Consider the following 20,861-nt stretch of genomic DNA (forward strand, 5'->3'; position numbering starts at 1 on the left):
ATGCCCATTAACACTCTTTCCCCCCTCAGGTGGTGACCACCTGAGCTATCAAAGACAACCATGTCTGCAACAACCCCCCTCCCCCTACATATCCCCTCCTCACAGACCATAGATAGTGATAATGATAGTGATAGTTATGTATAGTACAGTATAAACCAATAAACATCCTCAATCTGCATTTGTACCTACAGCTTGACACAGTGCTTCTGTACAGTATGAGAAAACAAGCTATCTGCATTTACTTGATCCAATTCACCCAAGAGAGATCTCTCTACACTTGGGAGGTAGGCCTAAGCTTCTGAAAGAATCACATTCGATTTGTCATCATATTTCTGCTTATCGTCATGTTAGGACAAGGATGCTGAGGTGGCGTCTGATTAGTATAAGGAATGTGTTTGGTTTTTACATTTTTATTTAACCCTTATTTGACCAGGTGAGTTGACTGAGAACACATTCTCATTTACAGCAACGACCTGGGGAATAGTTACAGGGGAGAGGAGGGGGCATGAATGAGTAATTTGGGGTTATAGTATATAAGGCTAAAGATTCCGACAGGTTCATTCCAAACAAATGGAATTTCAAACAGTCTCATTAACATTCATTTGATGCTGCCTTGTTTAAATGTAAACACTGTCAAGGCTTCCCCTGAAACACAAATCCCAAAACACTACTTGCCTTCTGACCTGGTATAATTTTCATTGGCTTAATGTCTCCACATTATCTATCCTAGAACTTTCTCTTGTCCCTCTCCCTTCGTTTCATAACTTCCTGAGACTGTCCTTTGAAACCAACTTCCCCTCTCTGGGATGTGTGATTCACTGTGTCCCTGAAACACAACACAAGCCAATCTAGAGGAGCAGATAAAGCTAATTGTGGAAAAGGACCATCGATCAAGGCCAGTGCACTCATAAGTACGTGTCGGATGGCACCTCAATGGCAGGAAGTGCTTGGGCTTGACTCTAGTGAATGCGGAGGGGAGAGCCGCCCAATACACCCATGTAGTGTACTGTAGGGTTGGTCACTATAGCTAAAACTGCTGGCCACTTATTTTTTTTTTTTTACCTTTATTTAACTAGGCAAGTCAGTTAAGAACAAATTCTTATTTAGAATGACAGCCTACACCGGCCAAACCCAGACGATGCTGGGCCAATTGTGCACCGCCCTATGTGACTCCCAATCACAGCCGGTTGTAATACAGCCTGGATTCAAACCTTCTCCAGTGACGCCTCAAGCACTGAGATGCAGTGCCTTAGACCACTGCGCCACTCGGGAGCCATCTTGTGTTGAACACCTTTATAAGAGAAAGAATGTCAGTATGATAGCATAGTCATCATATATGTACATGACTGTTTGTGTATGTTGATATTTGTCAGTAGGTTTTGTTCTGTGTACTAGGCTACAAAACGACACAGATATGCACAGTGCTAGTTATCTTACCTCACTATAGCTCAGGATCTCCCCTGTGTGGAAGACACAGTTTAGCTATGAAGCATATGCCTCATAATTGCTATCACATTTTCTCTCCGAGCCAAGAGAAGGCCTCAGGACTAAAATTAGACCAGGGAGAGTGGAAAACAAAATGAAATTTAGATTCTTTTGTTGAAATGACCTTTGGAAATATAACTCATTCTAATGAGCAGATAACTGGCAAACGTCTCTCTTTGGATGTGCAATATACATTAATACAGTTGCCAAGGAGCCACTCACACCCTTTCCGTGTTTACAATGGTAAGGGAGGTCCTCAGAGCCCAGGGCTAGAGGAGCAGATGACCTTAGTGCAAACTGAAGCTCATAAAAAAACAGGGAGGGCATCTAATATTTTTTATACACTCCATTTAAAAAAAGTTTCCATTCTGAGATTCTAATTATAGTCCCACATTCTGTACTCTATCTGACCTTCAGATAAAACCAAAATAATCCGAATATAAAAAACAAGATTCCACTGGCAAGTGGCAAACATTTCAGTAGCTATGGGCTCAATCGAATCAAACCTGCATTGTGGTATTAACACAGTAGCTCTGTGCCACATTCAAACAAAATCACAGAATGAATTTTGGATTCTGTGAAAACCTACTATTGTCCCAGGTAGTGTATGTGGGCAGCAGTTTGTCAACAGACACTAAACATTTCCATTGGGAGTTTGATTGAATTCCAGCCATGCATCACTGGTGTATGACAACAGACTGTGTAGAATACACTATGTCCTGTAGATGGAGATGTTACTCTTTCAAAAAGTGCTACAAAATCAGAGAGGAAGTGGGAGAAAAAACATCTGCGTCATATAGTGATTCATTATATTATTATACGATAAGATCATTACATGTTTTTATTACAGGCATTTCATACTATGATATTAGCTTGTTTTTATTAGTCATTGTAAAACATGTGTCTTTATATTGTGGGTAGATAGTGTAAATGAAGGCCTCTCTCACTGTGGTGATCTCACTAGGAAGGTGTGAAAAAGGTATGTAAAAAGGCATGTATATTTGCAGTGTGACATGTTCTGACATATCGTAATCACTTCACCCAAGTCTAACACAAGTTGAAAATTCTTGTCTGGAATCACTTGTACTTTGTGAACATTGATAGGAGTAGCAGTAACTTGGTTTACTTTTAAGTAAATTGAATTGATTGCTTTTCATAAGTTTTAAGGATTTTATGTGTCCAAAAATTTGCCTGGTATTTCATTTGAATCTGTTCACCATATATGGATACTGTTATAGGTTATATAGACACGGAACATCAAACAGTTTGTGTAGTTTTAGTTAAAAAATACAATAATTTGCAGCTTACAAAACCAGCAGAAATATGATACATCCAGGCATAATGTGTCTGAATAATACAGAGGTACAAATACAAGTCATAATATACTGTGATATTAAATTAGCATAGTGGTACAACATTCTTCAAGAGGATAGAAGGGAACAGCAGCATAAGGGAGATAAAAGATCAAATGATAATTTGGAGTGAGGCACTGATACTGTAACTTGTCTTAGTGGGTTAAAGACACTCTAGACGAGGGGTCAGCAACATCCGGCCCGCAAGCCAAAACCGGCCCGCAAGTGATTTAGTAACAAAATACAATTAGGAAATGTATTCCCAAGTATTTCCACGAAAAAAAATAGACATGTGATCATGTATCAGTGTAATCAAGGTATGAAATTATTGTTATTTTCAAATACAATCTCTTTTTGGGCTTAGTTGTGGTCAATTTGCAGTGTACAAATGGCAATAATTATGTTCCGGCACCCCAACCATCAGCTCCGACAAAAATCGGCCTGTGGCTGAATCTAGTTGCCTACCCCTGCTCTAGGCTGTAAAAACTAGTGTTACCTCTAGCTCGCTGACTTTAGATTTCAAGGTAAATCAACTAATGTCACTCATTTTACGTTTTGTCAACTCATCTTCACCTACTGAGTGGACATAACCAATTCCAAGGCAGCCAGGTCACTTCTTTTTTTAAGTTCAAACATATTTCTTTTTAAAGTGCAAAACGACTTTTGTTATTACCAGTAGGGTTCCAAAATCCCTGGAACTTTCTATAAATTCCCTGGTTTTCCAGAAATCCTGGTTAGAAATCCTGATTCCGGGAATCTTCCATTCAGGATTTCGGGAACACCAGGGAATTTATAGAAAGTTCCAGGAATTTTGCAACCCTAATCATCAGTGTGTTATAAAATTGGGCAACTGGTATAATTATTGAAGTTGACTGACTTATTGTCAAAATTCATACTGTCCATTGATGGGTAGGGGGTCAGAGGGGAACTGGCTGTCCATTAGGGGGGTGGGTAGGAGGAGGGGGAGGCTGGGGGCCAGTCTGTTAGAGTGAGTTGGCTGTGATGAAGACGTAGAGCCTGGCCAGGAACGTAGTGAAGGTGCCCTGTCTCCACAGCTTCATCTCCACGTCGATCAGGAAGTCCCGGGGCTCATGGACCTGCCTGTGCAGGTACACTGCGCCTGTGTAGGCATTCAGCTTCCGCGTGCTAAAGTAGTTCTCCTCATTGCCCTGGGTGATGCTGATGATGACATTGTCCCCGGAGTAGGCAGGGGAGGGGCCAATGCGGAAGATCTGGGCGGGGATGACTATGTTGGTCTGGAAGCTCAGGTGGTAGTAGGTGATCCGCAGGGGAGAGTTCTGACAGTCCAGGAAGTTGGGGCAGCTCAGCCGTTCACAGCGGCTAGAGGACCAGCCAATGAGAGTCAGAATCACACATAATCACTATAATGAAAAACAATATTAATAAATAAAAACATGTCAAATTTACAGAATGAGTATAGTAAAAACACGAGTCAGAGAGCCAGAGTCATGAAATCAAAACATCAAATAATAGCGGTCAAAGGGTCAGAATCTTATAGGCAAAACATGTCTGTTTGTCCAGGTCATTTCAAAATAAGACCAAAGAGAAATAGAAGAGAGATGAAGCCATAAACTCAATAATGTGATTCCAGACAGATCTTCCTACTCCTAGCTGATGTATCATGGCCTCTGTCCCAGGTGGGCTTTCTGTTTCACAGCTTAGATCAGATTACCCAGCCTGACACATTACCCTCAAGGGAAACATTGTTCCCTCCCGTGTACACTGCACCAGATTGGAGAAAGACCTCAAAAGAACTTTGAGCTTTGAGAAAAATCAAGAGAACACAGTTGACCAGCCCCAGAGGGCAACATGAAAACGCTGTTGAAAATGCCCATTTTTTTGTTTGAACTTTTCCGACAACAACAAAATTCTTAAATTCAACTGCTGGGATAACGGATGAGTTGAGATACAGTAACTTACGTGTCAGAGGATTTGCGGTAGTTCTGTGGACAGTCGAAGGACAGACAGCGGAAGCCTCCCTGGATGTTGTAGCAGGTCTCAGCCAAGGAGCAGTTATGGGCCCCGATAGTACACTCGTCTATGTCTGTAACCCAAACCATAGTCAGCTCAGAGGTAATGTGTGTATGTATTAGGTGTATGTAATGTGTGTATGTATTAGGTGTATGGCATGTGTCTATCACTGTTTCCTCACCTCTGCAGGCGCGTCCACTGGGAGACATTGTGTAGCCGTAGTCAGGGCAGGCACACTGGTAGCTCCCTGGGACGTTCACACACTTAAAGGAACACAGGTGGCCAATGCTCTGAGCACACTCGTCAATGTCATCACAGGTGTGTCCATCTTCTCTCAGGTAGTAGCCTTGTCTGCAGTAACACTGGTAGGAGCCATAGATGTTGGCACACTCCTGACTGCAGGGGTTGCTTAGACACTCATTCACATCTGTAAGACATTCAAAGATGGAATAAAACCGTCGCTGTAGCATTTCAAAGTAACTCATGAAACAATGTCATGATGTCCATGATGTCACAGAATGCAATATGTTTAAGGCTCTATGTCTCTCCGCCAACAGCCACTACTGGCTTTAGACTATCAGTCCAATCTCACAGTCCTCTAGAGGTGTGACGGGGGGAACAAAAGCCTTCTCTGTCCTGCTGGGGGTGTAACAGGACACACGCACACTCACCTTCACAGTTCTTGCCATCACTGGATAAGCTGAAGCCGGCGGTGCAGGAGCACTGATAGGATCCCAGGGTGTTCTCACAGGTTTGGGCACACAGGCGGCCGGGGTAGCGCCAACACTCATTCACATCTGACGAGAGTGGAGGGAGATTGTGTGTGTGTGTGAGAGAGAGAGAGAGAGAGAGAGAGAGAGAGAGAGAGAGAGAGAGAGAATGTGGGTGTGAGAGAGAAAGTGTGTTTACAAAACGCATGTATATGTTTTTGTACACCTCCTTAGTGTGTGTATGTGTGTGTGAATAGGGGTATGAAGTGGAGGGGCCAGCTGCCTGCTGATAGTCTAAACATCCCACTGGAGTCCATTATTATTAAAGTCACAACCCAGTGAATCAGCACACTGTTCTCTGCAGAGGCTGACTGGCTGCCTGGGAGACTAACTGCAGCAACTCTGACACAATACAGAGAAGACCAGGCGAGGAACAAAATAGGCTTGGGCGGAATACCATATACGTACCGTAAAAAAGCTACAAGTTAACTATCTAATATTGTATCTCCAGCTCAGGGCTCCAGTTATGCATTTGGTTTGCTAACTTACTAGCTAAGTGGCTAGCTTGCAAGATCAAGCTTCTTGGTTACAGCAGAGACAATCAATCCCCTCTCTGCTGCCTAAATACATTTTTTGTGTTTTTGTGTTATTTTACACATACCATATACCCCGGTATGGTACAGGAATGGTATGAAGGTGAGGTGGGGGGGCTCGGAGAGAGAGGACTATATATTACTTCTCAATTTAAGAAAGAGCGATAGAGACAGAACAGCATCTGAACATTTGACTCCATATTGCAAGCAGCCTACCAAAATGATCCAGAACTATTCTGACAAAGAGTTCATTTCAATAAGCAAGTGAAAAGTGTCAACTTCTTTGCTTGAGGTCAGTAAGCCACACAGTACCTACCCACACACATCTTCCTGAACATGTCGTACTGGTAGCCCGTCTTGCAGTCACAGCGGTAGGAGCCGGGCAGGTTGTGGCAGATCTGTCCCTCACCACAGCGATGCAGAGCGCTCTGACACTCATCCACATCTGGACACAGGAAGTGAGGGAGAGAGGACGCGAGGAAGAGAGGCGAGACGAAGAGAGGAGAGATCTTGTTGGTGGTAACCATGAAAATGAAAACCACAGATCTGTATACTACTCCACCTCTTACCTATGCACCTGGCTCCGTCAGGGCTTGCGTGGTAACCACGGTTACACATGATGATCTTCATCTGGCAGCTGTAGGATCCCACTGTGTTGATACAGTTAAAGCCACGACTGCAGGGCTGGCCTACTACACCACATTCATCTATGTCTGATGGATGCAGAGAGAGTGATGGAGGGAAGATGAACACGGAGGGAAGAGAGAGGGTCAGTCACATGGGGGGGAGGGAACAGGGGATGTGGGTGTGTGGAGGGACAGTTTGAGAAGGGAGGATGGAAAAGGAAGAACAGGGGAAAACCGGAGGACAGGGCGAAAGAGGGGACAAAGAGAGTGAGAGAGAGTGGCAGCCATTTAGTTAAACTGTGTTGCTCAGAGGCAGACGCAGCATACACTTCCATTCCTTGGGATAAATTTGGTGTGTGTGTGTGTGTGTGTGTGTGTGTGTGTGTGTGTGTGTGTGTAACTCTAATTTCTAATCTTCTAACTGTGCATTTTACAATGTTTTACAGTGGTTCAGAATTGCCTAGACATGCCCCAGTTCCTGTCCCTCGGGCTCATTCCTCAGCATCAGAATGCACTGACTGGAGGAGGAGGGTTGGCTTTCATCCGCCCGGCTGCAGTCTGCTGTGCTCCCCTCTAATCCCCTGCCTGTGTGGCATTTAACCCCTCTGTACCTGGTCTGGTCTGCTGGGTGTTGGTTTAAACCTCACTACCTGTGTGGCATTTAACCCCTCTGTACCTGGTCTGGTCTGCTGGGTGTTGGTTTAAACCTCACTACCTGTGTGGCATTTAACCCCTCTGTACCTGGTCTGGTCTTCTGGGTGTTGGTTTAAACCTCACTACCTGTGTGGCATTTAACCCCTCTGTACCTGGTCTGGTCTTCTGGGTGTTGGTTTAAACCTCACTACCTGTGTGGCATTTAACCCCTCTGTACCTGGTCTGGTCTTCTGGGTGTTGGTTTAAACCTCACTACCTGTGTGGCATTTAACCCCTCTGTACCTGGTCTGGTCTTCTGGGTGTTGGTTTAATACTTGTGTGGCATTTAGCCACTCTTTACCTGATCAGGACTGGGTAAACCATTATGTTCATTTTGACACACTACTATAGTTATGTTCATACTATTACACTTGTTAACAGTGGCCCAGGTCTGCCCAGGCCTAGCCCACCCAGTCAGTGCGGACAGCCCCTCTTACCGATGCAATTCCCATGTGCGTCCTGTGTGAAGCCCATGGAGCAGTGAGGTTTGGCGTTACACCTGAACGAACCCTCACTGTTCACACACTCAAAGCCTGGCCCACAGTTCTGAGTCCCCTGAACACACTCGTCAATATCTGTGGACAGAGACAGTGATTATAAACAGGATGTAGGTTAGAAATAAAACCTAATACATTACACATTTTTGGTTGGTGAGCTAATGTCAGTTTGTAATCCATTGAGTTGCTTAGAAGAGAAGCAAAACTACTCATACGTTGCAAGCCTGTTAGAGTGTCATGTCTACTGTAACCACTGGGTGTCACTGTGGCTTTGAGATAGATTGCCAGATAAATCATTCCACATAGATCTATCCAAACAACTCTTCTTCGCCTCAACAATAAAATGGTTTGTTCTCCAACTTCAGAGAGGATCTAAGGAGTGATCCCACTATCAATCATCCTCATTGCAGTAGTTCTACAGCAGGTAGAGCCTATTATTGATACATGATGAATTGTCTCCATTGAGTCAGCCCATCAGACAGTAGTGCTGTGCATTAGTCTGACTGTTCTCTAGCGTTCTCAGGGTTGACGATTTCATCTTAATCAGACATAAATCCTCTTGTGACAGGGGAAATGGAAGCTTGTTGTGTGCAACAGGGAGTGGCAATTAAATGCAAGCTTCACAAAACAAATGAAATTGTTAAAACATTTCTAGCATGTCTATCTATTGATAACAGGGTTGACGTGTTGTGCTCGACCTGCTCAGCTTTCCACCACAAAACACCAGGAATGGCCAAGAAGAGTAGGACTAACTCACTTGCTTTTACACTATGATTTGACTATTAAATGTTCAATGTTTCTTTTGAAGTAAAAAATTCAGTTCACGTAGCAGGGTTCACCTTAAAATGAGGGACAGATGTAAATGAATGACTAACCACATGAAATAAATAATAATCTTCAGAAATGACTGTCAAAGCAACAAAATAACTAGGGCTTTACAATGATGGTGAATGATGTTGGGGTTAAGTAGGTCAAAATCTTCGTAGAGGTGACACAGGGTTGACATGTCAAAATGCTGCATTTTGGCCCTTTAGCAAGTCAATTATCCATGTGGTCTACATTAAAGGCCACTTCATTTAATATTACAGGCTTTTTAAAATGCAACATTGGTGCACAATTTCTACTTCAAATATAAAAGGGAGCACCCATTTCCACCCACCCAGCTCTGTGCTGTAGCTCCTCCACCTGTCTACACTGGGATTCCCCAGCTGTCAATGCTGACATATCTGCTGCTGTACAGAGCCTCATCACTGTAGGGAAATCACATCTGTCATAAACAGGACTTAAAGAGCCAATTTTGTGTGTGTGTGTGTGTGTGTGTGTGTGTGTGTGTGTGTGTGTGTGTGTGTGTGTGTGTGTGTGTGTGTGTGTGTGTGTGTGTGTGTGTGTGTGTGTGTGTGTGTGTGTGTGTGTGTGTGTGTGTGTGTGTGTGGATGTATTTAACTATACTTGTGGGGAACAGAAGCCCTCACAAGAATACTAAACAAACAAATATTTGACCAACTGGGTGTGCATGCGTGTGCATGCAGCAAGCAACCAAGTGTGTGTCCTACTCTGTGCGTGAAACCGCATGTACTGTATGCGTGCGTGAGGCTCCATGATCCCTGTAGGGAAATTATACAGTATGTACCACGCTAAAGCCCCAGTATGTCCCCTGGGTAGGGCAGGGCTTAACTAGCTTATTAACACCATCCTGGCCCTGAGACATGCCTGGTAAGGCTAGCACAGGTCTGACAGACCCAGACACACTGAGACAGAGACTAGGGATAAACGTGTGAGAGATTGGCAGGGTGTTCAGTCGCAGTCAAAGCAATACTGTAGGAAGGTAATTGGCTCACAACAAATCAAGGAGGGAACTGGCTCGATGAGCTCACAGAGACCAGGGAGTTCACTCTCCCTCAAGCAGGGATTGCAATTATTGGCTAAGAAATTGGGGATGGCAATCAACTCCTGGAGTAAGCAATGAGGAGAGAACTTTGCTCCTGGTTTGAGGAAGCTGCTCTCTCTAAGATGCGGGAGGGGTTGTGGACGTCAGTCGATGAGAGCGAGATTGGTCGATGTGTAAGAGGTAATGGGCAGGGAATTCAAAGGGGAGTAGAAACACACCTCACTCCAACGAGCCGTCTGAAGTGGCAGCCGTTATGAGCCCTGTTTAAATGCTCATTTGGTTCACCGCTGCGTGAGTTTAATTTACATTGAAGCCTCTACCAGAGCCCATTGAGACTCATCCTTCAGTGATCACCAACAGGACTTTATCAACCCGCTCATCTCACAGATCTATCTCAGAGCACACTGGCTGTGTGTAAGAGCCCGGCGTTAGCATACTCTGCCAAGTGTGGGTTATGGAAATAATGAAGAACGCTCTGAGGTTTCCTTTGACATTGGAGCAGTGGGCACAACCAACATAAACACAAGTCAAATGAGTTCTTCGTACAGAGACAGAGCAAAACCCGAAACTACAGCATAATGCTATTATCTAGTTTGTAATCATATTCAGCATCGAAATGACTTGTTTGTGTGGTCAGTTGCGAAATTGTGTTATAACTGCACTGTAGCTTACATGACGAATGGTTACAGATCTGATAGGCAGCTCCCAAACCTTTGATTCGTATTCACTCCCAAGGGTGGCAACTGTGATTGTAAAACTAAACAATGTGCTTTCCTCACATTGTGAAAGGTCAAGTTAATGCACAGTTGTTGTGTTGCTACAAGTTACACATGTGCCTACTGGAGAGTGAATGCTTTGGGCGTTGCTATAGATTGCAGCTACAGTACCTTCGCAGACATCGTTGCTGATCTGGTAACCCAGAGGACAGGTGATCTGACGTTGACACACAAAACTCCCAGCCGTGTTCACACAATGCTCATTCATCTGACAGGTATGGGTGGACATCAAACACTCATTGATATCTGTGTGGAAAGAGAGTGAGGGGGGAAAGAGGAAGATACAGAGAGAGAGAGATGGCAAGAGAGAGGAGTGCAAATGGGAGAGGGGGATATAAAGGTGGAAAGACAGAATAGGGGCAGGAGAGAGAGAGAGAGAGAGAGAGAGAGAGAGAGAGAGAGAGAGAGAGAGAGAGAGAGAGAGAGAAAGTAAGCACATTAGAATAACCCCTATAGTCACCTCTGGTCATGTGTAATTCTCAGTGCAACACAGTGCCAGTCCCAGATAGATTAAGCAGCCTGCATGGCCCTGGCCTTGGCCTCCACAGAGAGGAGGGATTGGGGGCACGGCCACTGGGTATAAGTCTCACACAATGAGAGATCTGTCAACACACTGCACCACCATTCACCAGGTCACAACAGAACAGTCCACCGCCACCAAGCAGGAAGTCTAGGTCTGCAAGAAGAGATGGCTTCATCGTAAGAACCATACAACCATACAACTACACAACCATACAGCCATACAACCACACAACCACACAACCACACCAGAGAGGGCTCCTCAGAGGAGTAAGGGGAGGACCATATTCCTCAGTGAATTTCATAAAAATCATAAAACATAAAACTATAGTGAATAAATGTACATCACCAACTAATTGATAAAAACAAACTGTCTTGCAATGAAGGTCTACAAGTAGCACTATGGTGTAGCTGGAGGACAGCTAGCTTCTGTCCTCCTCTGCGTACATTGACTTCAATACAAAACCTAGGAGGCTCATGGTTCTTCCCTTCCATAGACTTCCACAGTAATTATGACAACTTCTGGAGGACGTCCTCCAACCTATCAAAGCTCTTGCAGCATGAACTGTTGTCCACCCAAAATAAAGGATCAGAAAATGAATTTAGTCCTGAAAGCATAAGCTACAGCTAGCTAGCACTGCAGTGCAGTGCATAAAAAGTGGTGAGTAGTTGACTCAAAGAGAGAGAAAGACAATAGATGAACAGTTTTGAACAAATACATTTCTTCCAAAATGAAAGAGAAGCAAGAAAGAGAGATAGAGAGAGAGAGACTGTCATTGTTTTTCAGTTTCACTTACTTAACTTGAAAATGCAGCGAACTAGTTTAGCCTGCTCAAACACCCTGCTCAAACAGAGGGATGCTATGTTAGCTATCTGACTATGACTATCCAACACAACACTGGAACTCTTCCATGTCAAGGTAAGCTTTTGGTTTTACTAATTCATTGCCACCGGGGTCCGCCGGTGTATGTGCTAAACTGCTTACTGACTGTACACTGTAACGTTAATGCATGATTTCTGTAGGTTTACTAAGGCATTAGTTATATTAGCTATGTTGACTATGATGTTACTTTAGCTAATATGGTGACAACGATGTGGGCTGTGTGTAGCGATTATGATATGGTTTGGCTTGGAAAGTTTTTTTTGCCTGGTCACATACAGCTGATGTATTGTACATTGAAGTCCACAAGAGAAGGGAAAATGTGAGAGGAGGAGAGTGCATAGATGTGAGAAGGAATACACCACTGATCGCGGGTAAACACAGTTCACGTTACGTGGCTACTGTGAAAGTGAACTGTGTTTACGCGTGATCAGGGGTGTATTCATTCCGCCGATACTGTTGGAAAACATTTCTTAAATGGAACGAAACGGGGATAAACAAATTTGTCCAATAGAAACTCTCATTTGCAACTGTTGGACTAATGATTACACCCTAGATCAGCTAGATGCAGGCAAGAGTGTGCAAGGCGGTATTGAACGTGTAACTGTCTGTCACCTCAAATCTTTCTCTCGACCTGTGTGCATCTACATTGTAAACGTTCATTCATAGGCTAGGTTGTAGCAACCTCATGATGGGTATAGGGAGAATTTGAGTATCATGCAGTAGCCTAAACCTAACGCTGTTACAATGAACTGGGTGAATGGAATATGAATGACAGTCATCCAATATGCTGTAATAGAAATAAGGCCATGCTCGTGAAAAGAAAAATCGTCCTCCCTCATCTTAAACATCACCGACCGCCACTGAACCATACAATCCCATATTGTGTGTTGATTTGATTTGGTCAGGGAGATCTCAACCGGTAGACGTGTGTGACGTGTAGTAGTGTAGGAACAGTGTGAGATCACATAGATAGAAACGAATTAAATCCCATAGTGGAGCCTGCTTCTGAATATGAGGTTCTGTTTATCTGCAGCTGAGCGTCTCCTCTAGTGTCATTATGAGAAAAGGGGATTAGTGCTCTGTGTGTGTGCGTGCGAGTCCCTTACCTTCACAGGATTGCCCGTCAGCCATCAGAGAGAACCCTGGGAAACAGGAGCAGTGAGGCCTTCCGGCCACTGAGGAGCACTGTTGCATACAGTGGCTATTTCCTGCTCAGAGGGGCACAACATCACACCAAAACACACTGTAGTCAGGGTGACATAAGTCAGAGTGGGCAGGTCCCTGGCCTTGCATGTGTGTTAGATAACCTCTGTGTGATTTACTGTATCCCTGTTCACTCATTTCCTGTTTCCACTTTGACCCCTGACCTGTTTGTATTGTATTTCCTCCTGCGGCCGCTGGGACCGGACCCCACCCTGGAGTTATGGAGGCAAACACACACCCTGAGGAGACCCACGCTAGATATAATATGCTGGACTACACAGGGATGGCTGGAGACTTCTCAATACACACAAGAGCTTCATGGCCTTTGATGCAATTGGAATACTTGTATGTGACATTTAAAGGTTGGTGGCACCTTAATTGAGAAGGGCTCATGGTAATAGCTGCAACGGAACTAATGGAATGGTATTGAATGGTATTGAGGAAAAAACTGTCACGTGAAGGAATGTGACATGAATCACACTAGAAGGGTGCATAACTAAAAACCTTCTGGGCCTTGGGGTCTCTTAAGGGACCGGATGGCTGACTAATGATTTACATTTCTGTTTCTTACCTAATAGGCTGTGCCCTAATGGTTCCTCTATTGCTAATGGGACTACTTTCACACACTGATTCCAGACCTGCGTCTGGTTTCTCCTATCAAGACTAATAACAGATTTTAAGATATGAAAACATTGTGGTCTGCCAGGTTTACAGTAGAAGGCACCACCCTGGCCTACAGTGAGGTTGTACTCACCCTCACAGGGGTTGACAGGGGTTGTAGTGGTGGGGGGTACGGTGGAGGTAGACCCAACTTCTGGCCTGTCATCCTCTCTCAGTCTGTTCTCTTCATCCACCGTCTCTGTGAAAACAGGAATAAACTCATCACGGAAAAGATTAATTAAACGGCATAACCAACAAACCGCCAAGTCATCCTATCTATCTGGATAAGGAGAAATCTGTGAAATGCCTTCAATTCATCCACAGATATGAGACTAGACAGCCACAGAGCACAGATAAAAGTTCCCTCAGCGAGAGAGAGAGAGAGAGAGAGAGAGAGAGAGAGAGAGAGAGAGTTGGGGTACGATAGGAAAAGGCATGGCCTGCAGACAAACCTGTGTTTTTATTAGTGGGACTCAACCTGCAGACTCACTGTAATTTTCTGTAAAATAGGTCTCACATCAGATTCCTGTGGCGACAGGCTTGTGCTGGTGAAAGCCCCATTAAAGGTCTAATACACTTACAGTATCCTACAGTACAGTAGGTTGGAAATACCTGGAAATACTTTCTTTACTCATCTAAATGTATGTAGGCTACTGTTGTAATAGCTGTGACAAGAGGCTTTATCGAAACAGTATGAGACGTTAATGATATACAGCTACAACATCTATCTATTTCAGTAAAAAAGCTTAATCTCCAAGATCAGTCTCTACAATCTAAACGTGATCAGATGATGGTGAGCATTAGCCTACTAGCTATTAGGTGAGCACCTCTACGAGATCAGGAAGTGATTCTGAATGTTCTATCTCGATAACAATGATCATTCAATCAGACAGTACTCTTTCCAGTTAGAGCAGGAAAATCATATACTGTCAAAGTGTGGATAAATATAGACAGATAGAGACTAGCAGGAATCTGAAAACACGGAATTCCGTCAATCATACTGTTTGCTTTGGCACAATGTACTACCTGGCACAAAGATAATACACTCAGGAATCAGTCCTCTTTCAGTGGTTTTATGGACTGACATTTACATAACTGTTCTATACTTCAGGGTTGCCAATCTGTTTCCACTTTATCCAACTTGCCGTCGTCTTGCCAATTAAGGCAACTGTGTGCCGTTATTCAATGCCGAAACAGTCAGACACCCAGGCTATTAGCGAAGTGATCTTGCACATACAGTATAGTGGAGTACTGTAAGGTGCATGGTCTGACACACTCTAATAACCTACGAGAAGTTTTATTTTACCTGGTAAACAGCTGGCCGCATCCTGCTGCAGCACATAGCCAGGGTAGCAGGCACACCTGAAGGACCCGGGGGTGTTGATACACCTGTGGTGGCACAGTGTGCTCTGGTACACCTGACACTCATCTACATCCTCCATCTCTGGAGGGCCCTCCACCGTGTTCTCCCTCTCTTGCTCCTCCTCTTCCCCGATGGAGAAGGCCTCTTTAGGGAACGGGGTGTCTGACACTACAGGACAAGGAGAGAGGACTGTCACTAATAGCCTTACCTCTATGTTGTACAGTATAATAGAGTCAAGTAGAGCAGATGAACCAAGGCAGTTGGATACAAGAGAATAGAGAACAGGAACTTTATTCCTTATAAAAGAGTGTATAGTATAGTAATAACCTGCCCTCACTCAGGCAGGGTAGTGTGGTGCACAAAGTGGGAAGAGTCCACTACAAAGCCTCTCTTTAGTAGGAGAGGTAAAGAGGCTCTTGTTTATGATATTCTTTGGCAGTACACTGGTGTGTTACACTACCCCTTGACAGTGCAGTGGTGTGTGTAGTGTGTGCGTGCGTGTCTGCACGACTTTACCTCTTATTGGCACTGCAGTGGGGTCCAGTGCGGGCCTTTCTTTGAGGTTGTCCAAGCCATCTCCCTCTCCTCCCTTTTCCTCCTCCCCTGCCCCCCCCCCCTCTCCCTCACAGCAGGTGAGGAAGACGTGGCTGCAGGGGTAACCCAGGTACTGGTGAGCCTCACAGCGGTAGCCCTCGCTACGGAACCTCAGCCCCAGAGAGCAGCAGCTGCAACACTCCTATAGGGTGGACAGATTCAACATCGACATGTACCATATCCATTGTGCCTGATTGGAAGAAGACTGTACGGTCAAACAATATACTGTATGCTATGTTTAAGGGGTTTCATATAAAACGCGGAGCTCAAAGTTCCTCTTTCACATCTATCCCCACCTCTCTCAATTATTTCAACACTCTATATTCCGTCTCAGCAGGATATCGTTCAAGCTACATGGGGGAGAGTGAAACATAAAACTGAAATAGTAACCATTGGGATATAGTGTGGCTGTGCAGAAGTGTTATACGACTTGAGTTATGTAGAGCCCATGGTGGGGCGGTGAAGACAATATATAACATTACACCAAGGCCTTGAGTATACAGTCATGGCCAAAAGTTTTGAGAATTACACAAATATTAATTTTCACAAAGTCTGCTGCCTCAGTTTGTATGATGGCAATTTGCATATACTCCAGAATGTTATGAAGAGTGATCAGATGAATTGCAATTAATTGCAAAGTCCCTCTTTGCCATGCAAATTAACTGAATGCCCAAAAAACATTTCCACTGCATTTCAGCCCTGCCACAAAAGCACCAGCTGACATCATGTCAGTGATTCTCTCGTTAACACTGGTGTGAGTGTTGACGAGGACAAGGCTGGAGATCACTCTGTCATGCTGATTGATTTCGAATAACAGACTGGAAGCTTCAAAAGGAGGGTTTCCTTGCCATGGTAACCATGGTTACCTGCAAGGAAACACGTGCCGTCATCATTGGTTTGCACAAAATAGGGCTTCACAGGCAAGGATATTGCTGCCAGTAAGATTGCACCTAAATCAACCATTTGTCGGATCATCAAGAACTTCAAGGAGAGCGGTTCAAATGTTGTGAAGAAGGCTTCAGGGCGCCCAAAAATGTCCAGTAAGCGCCAGGACCGTCTCCTAAAGTTGATTCAGCACCACCAGTACAGAGCTTGCTCAGGAATGGCTGTTAGGTGCCTCCTAAGAAGAGATAGGTGCAGGAGTCAGGAGCAGGAGAGCAAGAAATTTCCAGAAGCACAATCGTTTATTGAACATCCCAAAATCGACAACAACAGGTGGGGAAACACACCCAACAAAGTCGCCACACACAGGGAAATAAACGTAACACACGGAGGAGAAACCTCTACACCTAAATACACTACAAACGGTACAACACGACCGTGAGGAAAAAAAACCCTGTGGCGCAAACACGCACCCTAGCAGAGCAACAACCGCAAATAATCCCGCACAAAGAATAGCAGGCAGCGGAGGTTAATAAACCCACCAAAATGAACTAATAGGACACAGGTGTAAACAAAACAAACAGACACAAATGAAAAGGAAAAATGGATCAGTGGCAGCTAGTAGGCCAGCGACGACGATCGCCGAGCACCGCACGAACAGGGAGAGGAGCCACATTCGGTGGAAGTCGTGACAATGGCAGCAGGCAGGTGTGAGTGCATCTGCAAACACAGTGAGGTGAAGACTTTTGGAGGATGGCCTGGTGTCAAGAAGGGCAGCAAAGAAGCCACTTCTTTGCAGGAAAAACATCAGGGACAGACTGATATTCTGCAAAAGGTACAGGGATTGGACTGCTGAGGACTGGGGTAAAGTCATTTTCTCTGATGAATTCCCTTTCCGATTGTTTGGGGCATCCGGAAAAAAGCTTGTCCGGAGAAGACAAGGTGAGCTCTACCATCAGTCCTGTGTCATGCCAACAGTAAAGCATCCTGAGACCATTAATGTGTGGGGTTGCTTCTCAGCCAAGGGAGTGGGCTCACTCACAATTTTGCCTAAGAACACAGCCATGAATAAAGAATGGTACCAACACATCCTCCGAGAGCAACTTCTCCCAACCATCCAGGAACAGTTTGATGACAAACAATGCCTTTTCCAGCATGATGGAGCACCTTGCCATAAGGAAAAAGTGATAACTAAGTGGCTCGGGGAACAAAACATCGATATTTTGGGTCAATGGCCAGGAAATTCCCCAGACCTTAATTCCATTGAGAACGTGTGGTCAATCCTCAAGAGGTGGGTGGACAAACAAAAACCCACAAATTCTGACAAACTCCAAGCATTGATTATGCAATAATGGGCAGCCATCAGTCAGGATGTGGCCCAGAAGTTTATTGACAGCATGCCAGGGCGGATTGCAGAGGTCTTGAAAAAGAAGGGTCAACACTGCAAATATTGACTCTTTGCATCAACTTCATGTAATTGTCAATAAAAGCCTTTGACACTTATGAAATGCTTGTAATTATACTTCAGTATTCCATAGTAACATCTGACAAAAATATCTAATATCTGGGTACTTCCTGGAACAGAGGTATGATGGCAGATGAATGGTTCTGGAAATATGGGCTAGTCCACTTCAACTCCACACTACATAACAATGCCTGGACTCTCACTGATGGCCATAACAGACCTTGCTAAATTTTCCCAGAAATATTAAATATTGTTGCTGTTTTCAAAATACCAGCGAGTCCAAGCTATTGATCTAGAGGATGCTGAAAACGTCATGAGACATCTCCTGCTGGTACTGCGACCTCGTTTCATGACTGTGAACCATGAAGTTGTGGGAACCTTGACCACAAACATGGTCCTCCCTCTGTTAGTTGTCTAAATTGAATAAGAGGTAATTGAATCACAGAGGGATTTTAAACGGTCCTCCTGATTGGTGTGGTCTTCAATGGCAATAACTAGGGCCTGTCGAAATCTGCAGGGAGGTTTTCTTTAAACTTGTCTCTGTAATGTACATTTAATCGATGAAACTGTGGCTATTAATGTCTTGTAGAGATAGTTGGTTTGATTTAAATTCATTCCAGGTAGGCTATGTTTGACCTTAAATCATTCTGGGGACTTACCCTGCAAATTCAATTAGCTCTCTTAACAGTTCAGGAAACAGGGTCACATAAGAATATATGGACATTTAACAAAGGATTTAATTCAAATCCAAGCACATATATTCAGTGTTAAAACAGAAGTAGGAGTTGTGTGCACAGCGGTGCATCTTTTTCAAGGAGTTGGTTTTGGCAAGTACAACAGAACTTCACTCACTATATGTAATGTGGCCTATGTGGGAATCAAACCCACAACTCTGGTGTAGCATCACCATGCAACAACCAATCAACAGAACCATGGGAAGCACCTTTACCTTGTAGGAGTCAGCTCCACACTGGTCATTGTTGTCCACCTCACACACAGTTCCTTCTCTGGCTGCATTCATACCAGAGAAACAGTGACTCTCCTTCAGAGAGCCCAGACAGCACTGTCTCTGAGCCGTCCTGGCAGAGAAAGAGAGAAACACAGGAGGGATGTTAGAATGTGAGGCAGTGTTTTGACTGTGCCGATGCCTAACTGTGGTTTTATACTAGTAGTAGATTCGCTATCTTTGCCTACCTTTAGCCAAAACCAGCATCGTCTGGAATTATTCTACAACCAAATTGGAAGTGTATTATAGCAAACATTAACAGTATTATGCTGTGCAATGTAATATAATTTTCGAAAGATTATGAGAGGGTCTGTAAAATGTTTGGTTTTGATATTGGCATTTGTGATCAAATTGTAGATAGAAAGTCATATCATTCACTTCTTATTCAAAACATCAACGACAACTTTCATTGAATCATGCTATACAATAATGACATGGGCCCAGAAAGCGAAATCACATACTGTAAGAATACATTTATAAGATGATCATGTTTTAAGTAGGCTAAAATGTACACAAATTAGAATGAACTAAACTAATGCATAGTTGCCTTGCCATCAGCTGAAGCAGAAACAAACTTGGCAGACAGGCCATCCCTCATTGGCATAGTGAAAGCAGTAAAGCTGACATTTATAAGACATTCTGTAGCTAAGTAGGACCCTGAGCATGACCAGGAAAACTCAGGTCCCTACCAATGAGGAATTACTACACAAAAATTGGGCATCCTAGTACTTGTGTCTAGTGTGTCTCCATGGGCTTACCGACAGATGGAGTGTCTGTCCTCTCTGGGGAGCTCCATGTTTTTGCAGTGGCCATTGGCTGAGGCCCACTTCTCCCCAGTCTCACAACAGATCTCCACCAACTCCTTGGAAGAAACTACAGAAACACAGACAGACAGACAGTGTTTCAGAGGGAACACATGAAATGAAAAAAAAGAGATCACCATTGGACAGGGCAATCTCAGACTCTCAGACTGTATCATTCACGCTATAGATCTCACTCAGTCCTTCATGGAAGTCAGGTTTTAATGTGTAAGATTGTAGTCTATGCAATATCAAAATAGAATAAATCCTAGCAAATTTATTGAGTGTGTCTGCATCCCAGCTTGACTTTTACTGTTCCACAATGTATTTTAAGAGTTGTTGACTTTGTCTGAATGTGTTTTTGGTGAACAGACTGAATTCACATTCATCAGAATGAGGAACAAATTATGTTATTATTTTCCACCTCTGTGTGTTTCCCTGGCAGGGAGCACTGTGAAACCTTAGACTCTATAAAGTACACTTCAGAGCCAATACATCCTACATTTTAGCTTGAAGGCTAATCAGTGCTCAGGCAACACGTTATCACCCCCATACATCACTAGGAACAGACAGAGGAAAAAACATAGCATCTCATTTAGAGTTAAAATATGCTTGGCCTCCTCAGCGGTCATGACTATGATGACTCCAGATCATCGATTCCAACTTTCATTGGTGCATCCTGTGCTGTATTGTAGTTCTTTGGACAGACTGAACCTAACCCTCCAGGATAAAGATATGTTTCCGAGTGTAGCCATGCCTGCTGAAAAGGTAGGCCTGTAGCCTACAATACTGTATTTCTCTGGTTGGTATAATTAGGCGAATCTATGATGTGCCTCTTTCAGGACATTTCTCCCACACAAACTCATTGTTTGCT

The 20,861-nt window shown here is 44.0% G+C and overlaps 1 protein-coding gene across 1 annotated transcript in view; it reads right to left on the reverse strand.

Annotated features, from left to right (window-relative positions):
• Window positions 1-2,745: 2,745 nt before the first annotated feature.
• The window catches only part of LOC106571900 (fibulin-2), a 45,212-nt gene continuing 27,096 nt past the window's right edge, over window positions 2,746-20,861 (reverse strand). Inside the window, exons 3-16 of the mRNA XM_082961992.1 lie at window positions 19,946-20,060; window positions 19,131-19,260; window positions 15,757-15,976; window positions 15,184-15,408; window positions 13,972-14,076; window positions 13,121-13,222; window positions 10,724-10,858; window positions 7,889-8,026; window positions 6,702-6,845; window positions 6,449-6,577; window positions 5,501-5,626; window positions 5,011-5,256; window positions 4,779-4,902; window positions 2,746-4,178 (exon numbers count right to left, since the gene is read on the reverse strand). Of these exons, the coding sequence (XP_082818118.1) occupies window positions 3,821-4,178; window positions 4,779-4,902; window positions 5,011-5,256; window positions 5,501-5,626; window positions 6,449-6,577; window positions 6,702-6,845; window positions 7,889-8,026; window positions 10,724-10,858; window positions 13,121-13,222; window positions 13,972-14,076; window positions 15,184-15,408; window positions 15,757-15,976; window positions 19,131-19,260; window positions 19,946-20,060 (2,297 nt within the window). The 3' untranslated portion in view covers window positions 2,746-3,820. The remainder of the gene's footprint in view (window positions 4,179-4,778; window positions 4,903-5,010; window positions 5,257-5,500; window positions 5,627-6,448; window positions 6,578-6,701; window positions 6,846-7,888; window positions 8,027-10,723; window positions 10,859-13,120; window positions 13,223-13,971; window positions 14,077-15,183; window positions 15,409-15,756; window positions 15,977-19,130; window positions 19,261-19,945; window positions 20,061-20,861) is intronic.

This window comes from Salmo salar, chromosome 15, assembly GCF_965601325.2.
Source record: "Salmo salar chromosome 15, fSalSal1, whole genome shotgun sequence".
Lineage (NCBI taxonomy): Eukaryota > Metazoa > Chordata > Actinopteri > Salmoniformes > Salmonidae > Salmo > Salmo salar.